Source organism: Balaenoptera musculus, chromosome 18 (genome assembly GCF_009873245.2).
Source record: "Balaenoptera musculus isolate JJ_BM4_2016_0621 chromosome 18, mBalMus1.pri.v3, whole genome shotgun sequence".
Lineage (NCBI taxonomy): Eukaryota > Metazoa > Chordata > Mammalia > Artiodactyla > Balaenopteridae > Balaenoptera > Balaenoptera musculus.
This window is the reverse complement of record NC_045802.1, coordinates 67,759,915-67,777,519: the sequence shown is the minus strand read 5'-3', so window position 1 is coordinate 67,777,519 and position 17,605 is coordinate 67,759,915. Positions and strand designations below refer to the sequence as shown.

Sequence of the window (17,605 nt, the reverse complement as noted above, 5' to 3'; positions counted from 1 at the left end):
CTAGCCACGTGTGGCTATTGAACATTTGAAATGTGGCAAGTGCAACTGGGGAACAGAATTTTAAATTGGATTTCACTTAAATTAATTTAAATTATGTAATTTCTTATACACGTATTTCTATGTAGTGGGTTCTCTTAAATTTCAAAACCAGTACTCAATTCAGTTATTGGACAGCTTTTAAATATGTTTGAAGCAACTTAGGTGTGTAAGTCTAGTTTTTCAAGCATAAATTTTAGGCAATGTAAATACACATCAAACATTTTTGATAAAAATTTAGCATCCAAATTGAAATGTGGCGTAAGTGTGAAGTATACCCTAGATTTTGAAGACTTGGTATGAAAAGAGAATGTAAATTTTTTCATTAATTTTTTAACATTGAGTACGTGTTAAGACCATATTTGGGGTTTGTTGGGTTAAATAAAATATATTTAAAATGAATTTCACCTGTTTCCCTTTTACTTGTTAACATGGCTACCAGAAAACTCAAATGGCAAATGTGTCATGTGTTGTATTTCTACTGAACGCTCCTCTCTAGAGAACCCGGAGAGTAAAGTAGTAAGTAACAGCGTGACTTTGTTTACCCCGGCTCAAATGCTCTCAGTTAGTGAGAGGTTTGAAATAAATGCATGTTATGTCTTTAGCATCGTCATTATACTAACGTCTACAATTTTATATTTTGCTTCTCTCGTAAGTCTTCCATTAAAGGGAGTTTCATTGAAATGTGTTGCACTGATAAAGGAATCAGTTCTGTTTTGAAACTTGATTGTTCTTCCTTCCTTCAGTTTGCCATCAAAAATAGGATTAGGCATCGGAGTAAGAGATTTCCCAAGAGGGAACACTGGCTGGACTGGGCTACCGAGAAATACGACGTAAGTGATGATAATTGCTACAGCGGCCCCAGTGATCGTAACACGTATTATTAAATAGGCTACATGGACAGAATTATCAGTTGTATCTTCATAAACTTTGTTAGCATTTTAGATAAGACTCTGTGTGAGAGTGCTTATTTATATTGAAAAGAACTTGAGAAACAATGGATATAATTTATCTGGAAACAATATTACCTCTTCACAGATGTTCATGTGGAATAATCTGCCATTAGTCATATGTCATTATGACCACATAACTTTAGTTTGAATATGGAAGAGTTAAGTGATGGTGGTGGGATTTACATTTAGTGAATTTACATTTAAATTTGAATAATTTACCTCCTAAAGATGTTTTCACTCTGATTTTCAACACCTTAGGAATTTGGGGTTTTCTAAAGAAACCTGTGATAGGGTTCTTGGAGCAATTACTCACCTCCCAGCTTGTCTCTAGATGCAAATATGTCTACGCTGAAAATAGCACTGGCTGAGCGCTCTGGCACAGGTCATGTCTGATTTGTCCCCGCCCTCACTCCAACTGCAGGAGCGGCTGATCTCGCAAATTAAGATGGTTACAAGAGTGATGTTCCTGTATATTCCTCTCCCCATGTTCTGGGCCTTGTTTGATCAGCAGGTAATATGAAACTGTGTTTCTGTACATCTTCATTAACAAAACATTCTTTGGGCATTACCGCATAGCAAGCTGTACTTACTTAGTGTTTAGCTCCTGAAAATGTTCTCTTCCAGTTCCTTTTTTATCTTTCATTTATTTGGTAACTGTTAGATCACCTTGGGTTTCTTTCTTTCTTTTCTTTTTTCTTTTTTTTTTTTTTAATGATCTAGATGGTTCTATCCACATTTCTGTGACAAAACAATGAAGAAAAGTAGGCGGGGTCAAGTAAATGAGCCTTGGGAAAGACAAGTATCCAGGACTGCTGCCAGTCAAAGTGAGGATACAGAGCTTCTCTCCCGATACAGCATGTAAAAGCTGTATTGTCTTTTATGGGATCCACAGAATATTTAGACTGAGAGGGACTTGATATCTTCCACACTGAAATGGGATTCTTGGGCTAGAAGCACTGTCCAGAAATGTGAAATGCCTGCCAAAGTCATTCTTATCAGAGCAGGAACTAGAACACATCATTGACTTGTCACCCTGCTCTTTCTCCCACAGCTGGAAGATGAGTGCCTAGGAATTTTTCTAAATAGGGTTAGAAAACCCAATGCATGATGCTCAGTAGCCAAAGTAATAAGCTATCCTTTCTTTTAGAAACTGGGGTTTAAGAAGAAATTTACACACATGTATGGTTTTATTGTGCAGGAAGGATTATTAAAAGGGTAAACCATCTCTTGGAAAAAACTGAGTATAGACATTAATCTCCTTATTTGTAAGTATGGAATTTAGACCAACATCTTAAGAACAAGTTTTGCATGTTGGGCGGGGACTGGTTATTAGAATCAGGCTTGCACTAGAAATGCACTGAACACCTTTCATCTGTGTGACTTGGTGTAATCCTTTAACCCTTCTGAAAGGGTAATAACCCAGGACAAGGCTGTGAGGATCAAAAGAGAGAATGTATAGTAAGTAATCAGTGACTGGCTTATATTAAGAATTCAACCGGTAGCATATTTCCTGACTTTCTATGATGTTCTCCTAGTAGAGATGATAGATTATGTTGAAAAATTCACATATCCAGTTCTCCATGGAATATATAACATATACTTGTACAGTCCTGCCTCATCTTTTACAAAATAGGTTGAATATAACTAGGCTGCCCAGGTTTAAATCCATCACTCTCTTGATGGAATTACATTTTAGGATAACCTAGGCTGTCAACAATAGGCTCTTTTTTTTTTTTTTCACATTTGCATTATATCACCATTTTACTTCTTAAAATTTACTTTAATGACAATGATACTCCCTTCTTGTTTTTTTGTTTTTTGTGGGTTTTTTTTAACATAACAGTAGGCTCTTAACAGTAATAATGTTCCTGAAACTTTGATCCCAGTGAACATAAAATATCCTCAGGGTGTGAAGATGCTTTCACCTTGCAGGTGATGTCAGCTTCCCAGCAAACCTCAGAAATACATTTTTGTCTTTATGAAGGAGAGCTTATCTCATAGTGGTACTCTGTAGGCTCTTCGTGAGTGGTTGGAGTGCTGTATGTTGTTAGCTGAACAGCAGAAATGCAAGTTGTTTCTTCTTACCTACAATCACCATGGAGCTGGGAGAGGAGCCTGTTGTTGAAAAACATCTTTAAACCACATAGCAATTCGGACCTCATTCCTGATTTGGAAAAGGCTCCGCACTGACTTATAAAATGTTTAAAACCCACATTCCCAAATGACGCAGTAAACTTACTTGTTTTTAAGGGCTCCAGGTGGACACTGCAAGCAACAACTATGAGTGGGAAAATTGTAAGTCTGGGACCTGGAGCTGTTTTACAGCCCCTGGTCCCTATTCCTTTGCTTTAGCCCCTTTGCCCCCTTTTTGCTTCCCTCTCATAACATTCCAACCCCCCAACTGATCCTCTGTGCGAACTTATCCATGAGATTTTCCGCCTCTTTTTAGGGAATTATGGAAATTCAGCCGGATCAGATGCAGGTAAGAGAAGATATCTAAGTGGCTTTCAGAGCTCAGAGCCGCCACGGAGGCAGTAACAGCTTCTCTCCGCTTCCCCTGCAGACCGTGAACGCCATCCTGATCGTCATCCTGGTTCCCATCATGGACGCCGTGGTGTATCCTCTGATCGCAAAATGCGGCTTCAATTTCACGTAGGTGACCCTCGGGTTGGGGTTCGGACTCCATCTGTCCCGGGGCTTTGCGGATGGGCTGCGCTCCCTCAGCTCCCAGAGCCTCAGGAGAAAGAACGTGTGGCTCCTCTCCCATGACACCACCTATGTGAGGGAGTTTTCAAAGAAGTATTTTTGAATCAGATGCCTATGTGCCGACGTTTCTGAAAATTTGCCCTTAAAATAAGAGTGCTATTAATGGCACCCTGAAAAAAGCCTCTCATTAAGGCTCCCTCGTATGTGTAGATGATAGAAATAGTAACTGTGGTCCAAAGTAGTTTCTAGAAATTAAATGTCCAAATGCAAATGAGAAGCTGTAACATTTATCCTCCTTAGTCCTGGTCATGAATAAGAGACAGAGAGACACTTGGAATCCACGTGTTTTGGGGGGGAGTTGGTTTTGTCTGGGGGAGGCGGGCGGGAGAGGGGTGCTTCCCTTGTGGGTTTACCATCAGCTTGCTCCCCTGCGGCTGGCGGAGAGACACCCTCTTGCTTGTCCCGCCAGCTCCTTGAAGAGGATGGTAGTTGGGATGCTGCTGGCTTCCATGGCTTTTGTGGCAGCTGCAATTGTGCAGGTGGAGATCGAGGTGAGTTGCTTTCTGATTCTCCAGTGGCCTTTCTTGGTGGGTCTGGTGGAGCGGCCTTCTCCAGGACCGAGAGGATGAGGGAGGACAGGGACTTGCTGATAAACTAAGTCCTGGGGCTGTGGATGATGTGCTGCAGGGCAAAACAGTCCCTTTCAGTCAGCGTGCCCTGTGGGTCCTTGTCACTGCAAAGGACGCAGCCAGGAATAGGGCTGAAAGGGTGCACTCAATTAGGAGAAAACTTAGATGGCAGTTACACAGGGGCTTCCATTTATAATACAGTGTTTTGTTTTTTTTTTAAGATATAATGTTCTCTTTAAATTTTTATTTATTTATTTATTTATGGCTGTGTTGGGTCTTCGTTTCTGTGCGAGGGCTTTCTCTAGTTGTGGCGAGCGGGGGCCACTCTTCATCACGGTGTGCGGGCCTCTCACTATCGCGGCCTCTCTTGTTGCGGAGCACAGGCTCCAGACGCGCAGGCTCAGTAGTTGTGGCTCACGGGCCCAGTTGCTCCGCGGCATGTGGGATCTTCCCAGACCAGGGCTCGAACCCGTGTCCTCTGCATTGGCAGGCAGATTCTCAACCACTGGGCCACCAGGGAAGCCCAATAATACAGTTTTTATAAGGGGAGGGAAGTTTGTGGAACTTGTTCTTTTGCCATTTAAACTCCTAGGAGATCTGGTTAAAAGAGGTTCGTCACTCACAAAGTCCTTCAAAAATGTGTAAATTGTGATGGGAAATTGTTCATGGGAAGATGCCTTTTGTATTCTGACATTCCTGATGATGGTTGGTTCCCAAGCTAATCCACACAGGGTGTTATGTAGTATGTAAGATGAGAGGTAAAATCTCTCTCTCTCATTCTCTCTGTCTCTCTCTCTCCCCCCATCCCCTCCCCTCCTTTTCCCACCCCTCCACGCCCATGTCTCTCTTTTTCTCTGTCTCTTTCTCTATTTCTGTCTCTGTCCCTCTCCCTCCCTCCCTCCTTCCCTTCTCTCTCTCTTTTTAAATTTTTAAGTGTGGTAAAATGTGTATAACATAAAATTTGCCGTCTTAACCATTTCTACATGTACAGTTTGGTAGCACTAGGTACATGCGTACTGTTGTGACCTCAATCTCTAGAACACTTCTCATCTTGCAAAACTGAAACCCTGAACCCATTAAACAACAACTCCCCATTTCCCGTCCCCCCAGACCCCCGGCCATGACCATTCCATTTTGTCTCGTTGAATTTGACTGCTCTCTGTACCTCAGATAAGGGGAGTCATACAGTATTTGTCCTTTTGTGTCTGACTTATTTCACTGAGCACGGTGTCACCAAGTTTCATCCAGGTTGTAGCACATGTCGGAATTTCCTTCCTTCTTCAGGCAGAATAATAGTCTGTCATATGGATATACCACATTTTGTTTATCCATTTATCTGTGGATGGACATTTGGGTCATTCCACCTCTTGGCTGTGGTCAGTAATGCTGCCTTGAGCTTGGGTGTGCTCACTTTCTCTTGGACATCACTAGCTTTATGGGAAATGAATTGTGGGGCTAAAGTAGACGTGGATTACTTCAGTGACACTGGGATTTGGGAGAAGGCATTGTAAGGAAAGGGCAGAAACCCTGAGCAGGGTGAGAGGCAGGAGGCTCCCAAGCATTGTGAGGGGATATTTAGAGCACCATGTCCAGGGCTGAGGTCTGAGCTTCTAGAGATACGAGGGAGAGCAGACCTCAGGTGCTACAACAAGATCAACCTTCATTTAGGCGATGGTTACTCGGACCCCTCAGGTATTAGGCTTCATAACCTGGCATCCTTTGACCAGGTCTGCCCTGGAGGTGGCTAGGTAGGACCGAGAGCAGCCTCTTGCTGACTGCTTCCATGTTCTGTCCGAGCATCACTTTCTATGGGCGCCATGAAGTGCAGGATTGGAGGCCTCCTGGGCTTTGTGGTGGGTGCGTCGTGTGCCTCAGCCAGCCCACCTTCCTCGGCCGGGGGGAGAGTGACTCCAGTGCCACGGTTAAGGTCATCTTCAGTATGCACTGAGGACCTCACTGCCAATTCTCTTTTATTTTGCTCAGAAAACTCTTCCCATCTTCCCCAAAGGAAATGAATTCCAAATTAAAGTATTGAATATAGGAAATGACAGCATGACTATATCTTTTCCTGGAACGACAGTGACAGTTAACCAGACGTCTCCAGTAAGTAGAAGGAAATGCAACTTTCTTTTTCCTCTTCTGACCTGAGTTATCACAATAGGATTTGGAGAAGCCGATCTTCTTGGTTCTTGTGTAAATCCAAAGATGAGCCCAGAAGTGAAATGTCTTCATCTCTGATCTCATCTTGGCTTCACTCTGGACCAGTGTGCTCTTTACTGTGTCTGTGAATCACCTGGGGAGCTTGTTAAAATGCAGATTTGTGACCGGTGGGTCTGAAATGCTGCATTTTTACAAGCTCTCGGGTGACACTGCCGCTGCCGGTACGTGGAACCACACTTTAAATAGCAAGATTCTGGGTCAACGGTTCTCCACCGGGGCTATGAAAATAACCCCCACAGGGAACACTTGGCAATCTCTGGAGACATTTTTAATGGTCACAGCTGGGAGTGTGCTTTTGGCGTCTCCTATGTAGAAGCCAGAGGTGCTGACATGCAGCCTCCTCAACAAAGAATTATCTGCCCCAAATGCCAACAGTGCTGAGACTGGAAAACCCTACTGTGGATGGATGGTCATTGGTCTCGATTAGAGCTTCTCAACCTTAAGTCTGGAGAGCTTTGACAATTCTGACGCCTGCAACCCAACTCCAGAAATTTTGATTTAACTGGTCACATTCCTGGTCAGCCGCCATTGAGAACCACTCCCTTAGATCTTGCCAAACTAATAATCGTGAAGGAAGAAAGAACGTTTGACTCCCGATGCTTGGGAAGTCCCAGTATTGATTTTCACCCAGGCTGTTGCTTTTCCTCAATGCTGTTCTTTGCCCAATGGTAGAAATAATTTCCATAGCATTTATCTTCATAAAATGAAAGTAAAATGCTGGATGAAAATCATAATTCTTGTGGTAATGCTAAACAACTTCAGGATACAGTCCACAGGGGTGGGCTAGGGCGGAGGCTGAGACAAACCAATGCCAGCCCCCATCGAGGCATTTTTGGATGTGTATGAACATGACCTGGGAATGCGAAATAATATGCACGACAGTGTCAGTGCAGAACAAGGCTCTGGTATTAACTGTGATTCCTTTCTCCCCATTATAGAAAAGTGAATTTATGACTTTCAATGCAGACAATCTGACACGTATAAACATTTCTTCTACTGGATCACCAGTCACTCTAGTAACTCATAAGTTTGAGCAGGGCCATCGCCATACCCTTCTAGTCTGGGCCCCAAACAATTACCAAGTGGTAAGTAGCTGTACACCTGCAGCTGACTCTTGACTGTGCTGTTGGAGACACGGCCTTTTAGTGGTGTGACTTTTTTTCCTCCCCATGTAGTATTATATTAGATAATCCTCAATTCTTCCTTCTTCAAGGACACAGTCATTTGACTTCCAGTAAAGGTTTGACTGGCGGATGGGAAGGGTTAATAGTAATTTTACAAACTTTAAAAAGACCTTCTGGGCACGGTATGGTGTATGTGTACACAGGTCACACAGAGTACCTGTGTGCATTCTCAGAGACTTTTTGAGATAAAGTTTTAAATATATCTTTAACGGCATTCATTTAAAAAATTTGCACTGAGTAATTGGGAAATTAGAGCTGTCTCTAAAAAAATAGAGTGAATACATCAGGTAAAAGCAATAGAAATGAATAAAAATGATTTCATGACAAAATATAAGCATCTGGATATTCCATTCAGCATATAAAGAAGCTATGAAGGTGTAGTTGACCTAATGAAGGGGTTGTGGGTATTCTGTAAGGTGAGTTTAAGTGAGCTTCTACAGAACTGCGTTATGGACTTAAGACTTCTTGGTAATGTGTTTAATTAGGGGACTGTTGAGTGGCTTGCCCTAAATTCTTGGAGAGCAGTGTTCTGTGGAACCACTAGAAAGCAAGCATGAAAAGTTGTAGAGGCTCATCTTAACTTCAGGTGAACCAGGGCTGAAGGGTGGAGCCCAGCAAACGTAATCACGGTGCCCTTAGCTCCTAGGATAAATGCCAATATCACTCTCCTTCTGAACTTATTCTGATAAGTTAGATTTGAAAATGTTTTCTTTCTCAGGTAAAGGATGGCCTTAACCAGAAGCCAGAAAAAGGACAAAATGGAATCAGGTATGTGTATTTCTTTAAAACTTAAGTTATATCAGCTTCTTACATAACTAATGTATACCCATAGTAAAATTCAACTATAACAAGGATATAAAATGAGAGTATGTGGTTTACCTCAAGAATGTAAGGCTGGTTCAATGTTTTTTAAATCATAAATAAAATCCATCATCTTAATAAACTGAAGAGGAAAATCCACATCATATCAATTGATGCACAAAAAACATTTGATGAAATTCAGCATCCATTCATTTAACAACTCTCAGCAAACTAGGAACTGAAGGGAACTTCCTTACTCAGAAAATGTACGTCTAAAAAAATCCAAGCTAACGTTGTACTTAAAGGCAAAAGTCTAAATGCTCTCCCCCTAAGATCAGGAACCAGGTTAGATTGTCCACTCCACTCCTATTCACAATCCTTCTGGATGCTAGTGCCATGAGGCAAGAAAAATAAGTAAAAGCATCTAGATTGGAAAGGAAAAAATAAAACTATCCCAACTCACAGAAGGCATGATTGCATAAACAAGTCCCAAGGACTCTACAGAAAAAGCCCATAGAATCAATAAGTGAGTTTAGAAAGGTTACAGGATACAAGGCCAACAACAAAACAAACATATTTCTATATACTAGCAATAAATGATTGGAAACTGAAATTTTTAAACTATACCTTTTACCATAGCTCAAAAAAAGTGATGAAATACTAATTATAAATCTTATAAGACATATACAGGATTTGAGAGCTGAAACTACAAAAGGCTGATGAAAAATCAATGAAGAGCTAAATAAATGGAGAGATATGTTGGTTTCATTGATTAGAGAACTTAATATAGAAAAGATGTCAATCCTCCCCAAATTGATCTATAGGTTTAGTGCATTTCCTATCTCAATCGTAGCATTGGTGTTTTGGTTTATGATTTTTCCAGTTTTATTGAGGTATAATTGACAAAATCGTATATACTTAAAGTATACAACGTGATGATTTGATATATGTATACACTGTAAAATATTTATCACAATCAAGTTAATTAACATATTCATCACCTCAAAGTTACCCTTTTTAAATTATGAGAATTTTAAGATCCAATCTCTTAGCAAATTTCAAGTATACAATATAGTATTAATTAGTCACCATGCTGTACTTTAGATCCTTAGAACTTATTCATCTTAAAACTGAAAGTTTATACCCTTTGGCCAACATCTCCCCTCACCATTCCCTCCTTCCTTGGCAGCTATCCCTCTATTCTCTGTTTCTATGGATTCAACTTTTTCTTTTTAGGTTCCCCATATAAGTGACACCATACAGTATTTGTCTTTCTCTGTCTAGCAGATTTCACTTAGCATAATTGGTCAGTGTAATGGTCCAGAAATAGACCCACCCAAGTACAGTCAACTGACTTTTGACAAAAGTACAAAGACAATTCAATGGGCTAATAAGTATAGTCTTTTACAAAAATGGTGTTGAAACATTTGGACACTCATATGTAAAAAATGAATTTGTCCTAAACTTCACATTTTATACAAAATTATATAAAAAATCTTATACATCATGTAGGAAAGTTAACTCAAAATTGATTACAGACCTACATGTAAAATGTTCAACTGTTAAATTTTTATAGGGAAACAAAATCTTTGTGACTTGAGTTCTTAGATATGACACCAAAAGCATAATCCATAAAAGAAAAAAAATAAATTTTCTCAAAACTAAAAACATCTGTTCTATAAATCTCACTGTCAAGAGAATGAAAAGATAAGCTACAAACAGAGAGAAAATATTTACAAATCACATACATATCTGACAAAGAATTTGTACCCAGAATATATAAAGTACTCTCAAAACTCAATAATAAAATAATCCAGTTAAAAAATAGAGCAGAAGATTTTAACAGACATTTTACCAAAGAAGATACACAAATAAGCACATGAAAAAATGTTCAACATCATTGGTTATTAAGGAAATATAAATTAAAAGCACAGTGAGTTTTCATGACACACCTATTGGATGGCTATAATAATTTTTTTTTCTTTTTTTAATTTTACACTTTATTTATTTATTTATTTATTTTTGGCTGTGTTGGGTCTTCGTTTCTGTGCGTGGGCTTTCTCCAGTTGCGGCGAGTGGGGGCCCCTCTTCATCGCGGTGCGCGGGCCTCTCACTGTCGCGGCCTCTCTTGTTGTGGAGCACAGGCTCCAGACGCGCAGGCTCAGTAGTTGTGGCTCACGGGCCTAGTTGCTCCGCGGCATGTGGGATCTTCCCAGACCAGGGTTCGAACCCGTGTCCCCTGCATTGGCAGGCAGATTCTCAACCACTGCGCCACCAGGGAAGCCCCTATGATAATTTTTTAAATTGACAGTGTCAAGTGCTGGTGAGGATACAGAGCAACTAGACCTCCCATGCATTGGTAATGGAAGTGCAAAATGGTACAGCCATTCTGAAAAACAGTTTGGCAATTTCTTATAAAATTCAATATACACTTACCATATGAGCCAGCCATCTCACTCCTAGATATTTATCCTAGAGAAATGCAAATTTATGCTCACATAAAACCTATACTCAAATGTTTATAGAAGCTCTGTTTATAATCACCAAAGATTGGGAGTCACCCAAATATCCTTCAGTGGGTGATGAATAAACAGACATCAGACTTTATTGCATCCATACAATGGAATACTACTCAAGAAAAAAAAGGAATGAACTATTGATACATGCAACGATATAAAAGAAATTCAAGTGCATTATGCCATCAAAGAAGCCAATCTCAAAAAGTTATACATACTATATAATTCAGTTTATATGACATTCTGGAAGTGGCAAAAAAAACCCCTAAGAATGAAGAACAGATTAGTGGTTGACATGGGTAGGAGTGGAGGAAAGGTTTAACTACGTGGTAGCATGAGGGAGATTTGGGGGCAGTGGAACTGGTCTGTATCCTGATTGTGATGATGTTTATATAAATCTAGACGTGTTAAAACTCATAGAACTATATAGCAAAAAAGCCAGTTTACTATAAATACACTTTTTTAATAAGAATAAATTGGGGGAAAATGAGAGTAGGTCTCCTATTTGCCTTAACCCTTACCACAATTCCCATTTCATTGTGGCTACAACTGAATTTCTGATTTTAGCTTTTACTAGCTACCACTAGAACACATTAATAGAGAAATAAGTATATTATTACAGAGGTATCTACTAATTTAATGGTATAAAGAAATTAATGTACTCTTCATCTCTCTTAACTGCCCATGTTTCACATTGTTAATACTTACATTTATTTTTCCGTGTATTTCATGTGCTAGGTGGAGTCTAAAAAATAGATCAATACACAGGATTTACAATTTGACTGTATAAATATTAGTCATAGTGTAATAAGAGTGATCAGTCTGAAAGAGAAGAGAATGTAACTTTATAAACTTGAAAATGTATCCTCAAAGGGAAATGTTCTGAATGTCAAGATTCATTGACATTCCATGAATTGTTCGGTGGTACTGCATCTTGATTGCCTTAATTGAACCGAGGCTTTCTCCCATAGCTTTTGTTTTTTCCTGTAACTTACTTGGCCTCTCATTGACAAAAGCATAAGCCTTTATCCCCAAGGTGAGCCGATCCAGGGATCCACGTCTCTGGAAACCTTCAGCATGCGCTTTGATCTCACTGGAACCTTTACTCTGTAATCTTGTGATGCCACTATCCTCACAGAATTTTCATCGTATGCCCAGGTTTCTGCCTTTCTTTCTTGGATCTCATGTCATCTTTCTGGGACACCTTTCTTGTTTTGCTGCGGGATATGCTCAGTTATCTTGTCAAGAGAAGCAGTGAGGTAAATTGCAAGCCCTTGCGTGCCTGAAAATGCCTTTTTCTATTCGCGCACTTCATCATAGGTTGGATGCTATTTTCTCCCAGAACCTTGGAGGTTTTTTTTTTTCTACTGGCATCTAGTACCTAGTTGTGCAGACAAAAAAAAAACAACAACAAAAAGCATGTGCCGGTCTTTGTAGTTGATTTCATTTTCTTCTCTCCACGCTTTTGTTATCTCCTTTCTCCTTGGTGTTCTCACATTTCTCTGCAGTGAAACTAAGTCTGGATGTGATTTTATTCATCTTGCCTGCACTAGGCCCTTTGAATTTTTGGTTCCTTCCCTCGTTTTCTTTGTTCCCTTCTGTATTCGTTTGCTAGGGCTGCCATAACAAAGTACCACAGACTGGGAGGCTTAAACAAAAAGAAAATTACTTCCTCACCATTCTGGAGGCTGGACGTCTGAGATCAAGGTGTCGGCAGGGCTGGTTTTCTCTGAGGTCTCTCTCCTTGGCTTGTAGATGCCGTCTTCTCCCTTTGTCCTCACATGGTCATCTCTCTGTGTGTGCTTGTGTCTTAATCTCCTCTTCTTATAAGGACACCAGTCATCTTGGATTAAGGCCCACCCTAATGACTTCATTTTACCTCTTTAAAGACCTTGTCTCCAAATACAGTCAGTCCCATTCCAAGGTACTGGGGGGTTAGGACTTCCACATACAAACTGGGAAGTGGGGACACAATTCAGCCCCTAATACCTTTTCTGTCTTCTGGATTGTTGTTCTGTCCCTCACACACTCACGTACACACAACTGCCTTAGCAGACCTGGAGGGAAGTACACTAATAATGGTCACCTGGCCCTTTCCTGACCTTTGTATTTGATTCTGAGCTGGCGGCACCTCTGGGATTTCCTTTGTGCCTCAGAGTATTGTTTTGTGCCTCAGAATCCATTGCTTTGATTTTGTCAAAAATGTCTCCTAACTTTAGAAACGTCAGACAATTTAGATTGTGGTATCCTTTCTTGTTCTGGTGCTGTTAAAGCTTCGTTCTTCTTCTCCTCTTCTTGTTCTTCTCCTCCTCTTCCTCTCCTCCCCCTCTTCCTTCCCCTCCCCCTCTTCCTTCCCCTCCCCTTTCCCCCCTTCCTCACTCCTCTCCCTCTCCCTCTCCTCCTTCCTTGTCTTTGATGAGATCTTAGAAAAGAAGAAGGATACATGAGGTCACCAACACTTAACTCCACCAATCCATCCATGTGGTAAAAGCTAAACCAGAAACTTTTTTCTTTTTATTGGCAACAACAAATTCTTAATGGATCAAAGGTTTTATTATTTATTATTTCAGTAATGCCCAGGAGACACATTTAAAAAAAAAGGGAAGTTCTGAAAAACTAGCGTCAGAAACAAACTGATAATTAGAACAACTTCAAAAATTTCAGGAAGTCAGACTTCTGAGTAATATATGAAATAAAGGAATAGTGTATAGAATCTTAAGCAAAATGGAATCCTCTTAATTATGTGGTATCAGGAAGCTGCAGGACTTAATAGACTACAGTCTTTTAAATCAATGGCAATACTTCAGTCAAAAATTGGTCGAGAGTTTGATACTGATCTTTCTCATGAATTTTTTTAACATTACATATTGCTACATATATATGTATCTATAAACAATATGTTTTTGGCATGTTTTTAAACTTAAAAATGTTATTGTCCTGTGTATATGTCATTCTGCCATCATATTACAAAATATATTACATTAAAAATATTATTTTAATATTTAGTCATATTCATATATGTGTCCCTTATCCATTCACTTAAACCATTGTATAATATTCCATTGCATGGATATACCACAATTTTTTTGTCCATTCCTCTGTACAGGAAATTTAGGTTACTTTCACTTTTCCAAACAATGTCACGGTCCACATTCACATATGTTTCTTTGTCCACATGTGGGAAGTTTCTCAAGGGCACTGATCTTTAAACCTCTTATCACATTCAATAAAAATATTTTGAGCATGTACCCACAATGTATGAATATGGTATCCTTTATAAATTATAAATATATATAAACTACTGTACCAAATTCATATGTTCATCATAAGTAATATAAAAAAGAAATATAAAAAGGATGAAGAAAGTTTTAAAAAACAATATTTTACAAATATTTTTATTCACTAGTGGTACAGAAATTATTCATGTAGATAATGTGATTATATGCTTCATTGGTTGCTAAAAATCTCAATTTAAGATTTACTGTCAGTTCAGTTTATTTTGGTCCTGGTCTTCACGACTGCCATACTGAAAAAAGATGCTTTAAGGAGGGAGTGTAGCTGGGACATGATTGGCCATAAGTAGATTCAGAAAGATATCTTCATTTTAAAAACTGTGGAGTTTTCCACAAATGGTACTGGAAATCCACATACAAAAGACTGACGATGAACACCCCCTTCACTGATCCCATATATAAAAATTAACTCGATGGATCGTAGACCTAAATATAACTAAAGCAATACAATTTCTAGAAGAAAAATAGGAGTGAATCTTTGTGACCTTGGGTTAGGCAGTGGTTTCTTATATATGAAACTAAAAGCACAAACAACAACAACAACAAAAATAGTAATAGGCTTCATCAAACTTGAAAACATTTGTGCTACAAATGATGCCATCAAGAAAGTGAAAGACAACCCACAGGATGAGAGAAAATATTTGCAAATCATATATAAGAGACTTATATTCCAAATATATAAAAATTATTACTAGTCAATAATAAAGTGACAGATAACCCAATTTTTTAAATGGGCAAAGTATTTGAATAGACATTTATCCAAAACGAATACTATTGGCCAAAAAGTACATGAAAAGATGCTCAGCATCATTATTCATTAGGGAAATGTGAATCAAAACAACAAGATACCACTTCACATTCACCAGGCTCTAATAAATAAATTTAAAAAAAAAAAACAGGTAATAACAAGTGTTGGTGAGGAGGCAGATAAATTGGAATCCTTATACACAGCTGGTGCAAATGTAAACTGATGCAACCACTTTGAAAAACTGTTTCTCAAAATGTTAAACATAGAGTTACCATATGACTCAGCAATTTTTCACCTAGGTATACACCCACAAGAAATGGAAATATATGTCCACTCGAAAACTTGTAGATGAATGTTCATAGCAGCATTATTCACAATAGACAAAATGTAGAAACAACTCAAATGCCCATCAACTGATAAACAAAATGTGGTCTATCCATACAATGGAATATTATTCAGCCATGAAAAGAGATGGAGTACTGCTGTATGCTGTCACATGAATACACCTTAAAAACATTATGCTAGGGCTTCCCTGGTGGCGCAGTGGTTGGGAGTCCGCCTGCCAATGCAGGGGACATAGGTTCGAGCCCTGGTCTGGGAGGATCCCACATGCCGCGGAGCGGCTGGGCCTGTGAGCTACGGCTGCTGAGCCTGCGCGTCTGGAGCTTGTGCTCCGCAACGGGAGAGGCCGCGACGGTGAGAGGCCCGCGCACTGCGATGAAGAGTGGCCCCTGCTCTCCACAACTGGAGAAAGCCCTCGCACAGAAATGAAGACCCAACACAGCCAAAAATAAATAAATAAATAAATAAAAATAAATAAATTTAAAAAAAAAACAACCATTATGCTAAGTGAAAGAAGCCAGGCACAAAGACCTCCTGCTGTATGATGCCATTTACATGAAACGGCAGGCAAATCCACAGAGACAGAAAGGAGATTCGTGGCTGCCAAGGACTGTGGGGAGGGGGCATGGGGAGTGACTACTCACGGGTATTGAGTTTCTTTTTGGAGAGATGAGAACTGGATTCTTGTGATGGTTGCACAACCATGTGGCTGTAGTGAAATCACAGAATTGCACACTTTAAAGGGGTGAATTTTGCGGTATGTGAACTATAGCTCATAAAGCCTTTTTTAAAAAAATTTTTTATTGAAGAGGAACAAATATCTCTGTCCCCTCGTTATTCTTTAAGGAACTGGTCCCTTCTTGTTGTTTTCTCAGCTGGTTCCCACTCTCCATCCCTCCTCCCATGATCACTTTGTAGCTTAGACCCTGGTGCTCCTACCACGTCAAGCCAGCTTGAAGCCTAGTGGACCCTAGGATTTGCCTGATCAGAGCTCTCAGAGCACAATTGATCTGGAACCTCCGCTTTCCATGCCTTTCGAAGCACTCAGAATGTGTTTGCTGTTTATCCTCTCCTATTTTCTGTGTGTTTATGAAAACACATCTGAGATGTGTGATGTTGCTTTTTTTTTTTTTTTTTTCAGATTATTTCCATTCTTATTGGTATCTTGTACCAGCCCTGAGACATATTTCAGGCGGGCAGTAGTACTCAAGCCTTAGGATAGGATTTATTCAGCCTTCTGGCTTATAATATATAAAGCCAGGCCCCAGGCCCAAGGGTCTACTTCCTAATTTCATATTGTTTACACTGTCTCTCTTTTGAATGGTTCATCTTAATCTTTTATAAAAGTGGCATTTACAGTTTGGAGCAATAGTCACTGTATTAGGGTCCTGTTGACCTACATCAGGTTCAGTTTTCTATTTTAATCACCTGTTAAATGACACCAAGTCAAATGTTTCATTCATAAAAATGTTCTCTCAGTCCCTGGAATTTGACCAATATTACTTATTGCCACACAGTAGATGAAACTTGGCCACTGTTGACAAAAAAATTAATCAATAGTCCATCTAAAGGAGAAGTAGAGAATTTTATTCGAGCTGATCTAAAAGATTATAACCCAGGAGACAGTCTTTCAAAAAACTCTGAGGACTGTTCCACTTGTTAGAAGTCAAAGGTACTTCATTTATACAAAGGTACCTCAAGGGAATTCTCTGGTGGTCCAGTGGTTAGGACTGCACGCTTTCACTGCCGAGGGCCTGGGTTCAATCCCTGGTTAGGGAACTAAGATCCCACAAGCTGCCTGGCGTGGCCAAAAAAAAAAAAAAAAACCACAAAGGTACTTAAAAATATACATTTTTGAGACAAAAGATTGTACATCAAAATGACACAGTGACATTTTTACATAAGGTTCACCAAAAACACATAGTACAAGTCTGCACATACAAAGCAAGCAGCAGGTCACCACGACCCCTTACAGAATTAGGAAAGAACGTTATCTTCCAAGGAGTTACATTGCTGACGTCAGAAGAAAGGGAAAAAAAATCGATCTTTATGGTGGAGCCAGCATTCCCACCTTTGGGGAGGTCAAGTTAGTGTATAATGCAGATGCACACTGCATATTAGGGAGTGCTCAATACAGGGCAGGGAATGTTATGCTTACATATTCTTGTCCTGCCTTA

General features: G+C 39.7%; 1 protein-coding gene across 4 annotated transcripts in view; it reads left to right on the top strand.

Moving 5' to 3' along the window:
• The window catches only part of SLC15A1 (solute carrier family 15 member 1), a 49,983-nt gene that overhangs the window by 27,266 nt on the left and 5,112 nt on the right, over positions 1-17,605 (top strand). For 3 of the 4 annotated variants that reach the window (XM_036831590.1, XM_036831592.1, XM_036831591.1), the window contains 9 exons: positions 783-869; positions 1,411-1,500; positions 3,240-3,284; positions 3,439-3,471; positions 3,553-3,641; positions 4,165-4,246; positions 6,308-6,427; positions 7,483-7,629; positions 8,447-8,496. In XM_036831590.1, the coding sequence (XP_036687485.1) occupies positions 783-869; positions 1,411-1,500; positions 3,240-3,284; positions 3,439-3,471; positions 3,553-3,641; positions 4,165-4,246; positions 6,308-6,427; positions 7,483-7,629; positions 8,447-8,496 (743 nt within the window). The remainder of the gene's footprint in view (positions 1-782; positions 870-1,410; positions 1,501-3,239; positions 3,285-3,438; positions 3,472-3,552; positions 3,642-4,164; positions 4,247-6,307; positions 6,428-7,482; positions 7,630-8,446; positions 8,497-17,605) is intronic. The other variant, XM_036831593.1, reaches the window with a different exon arrangement.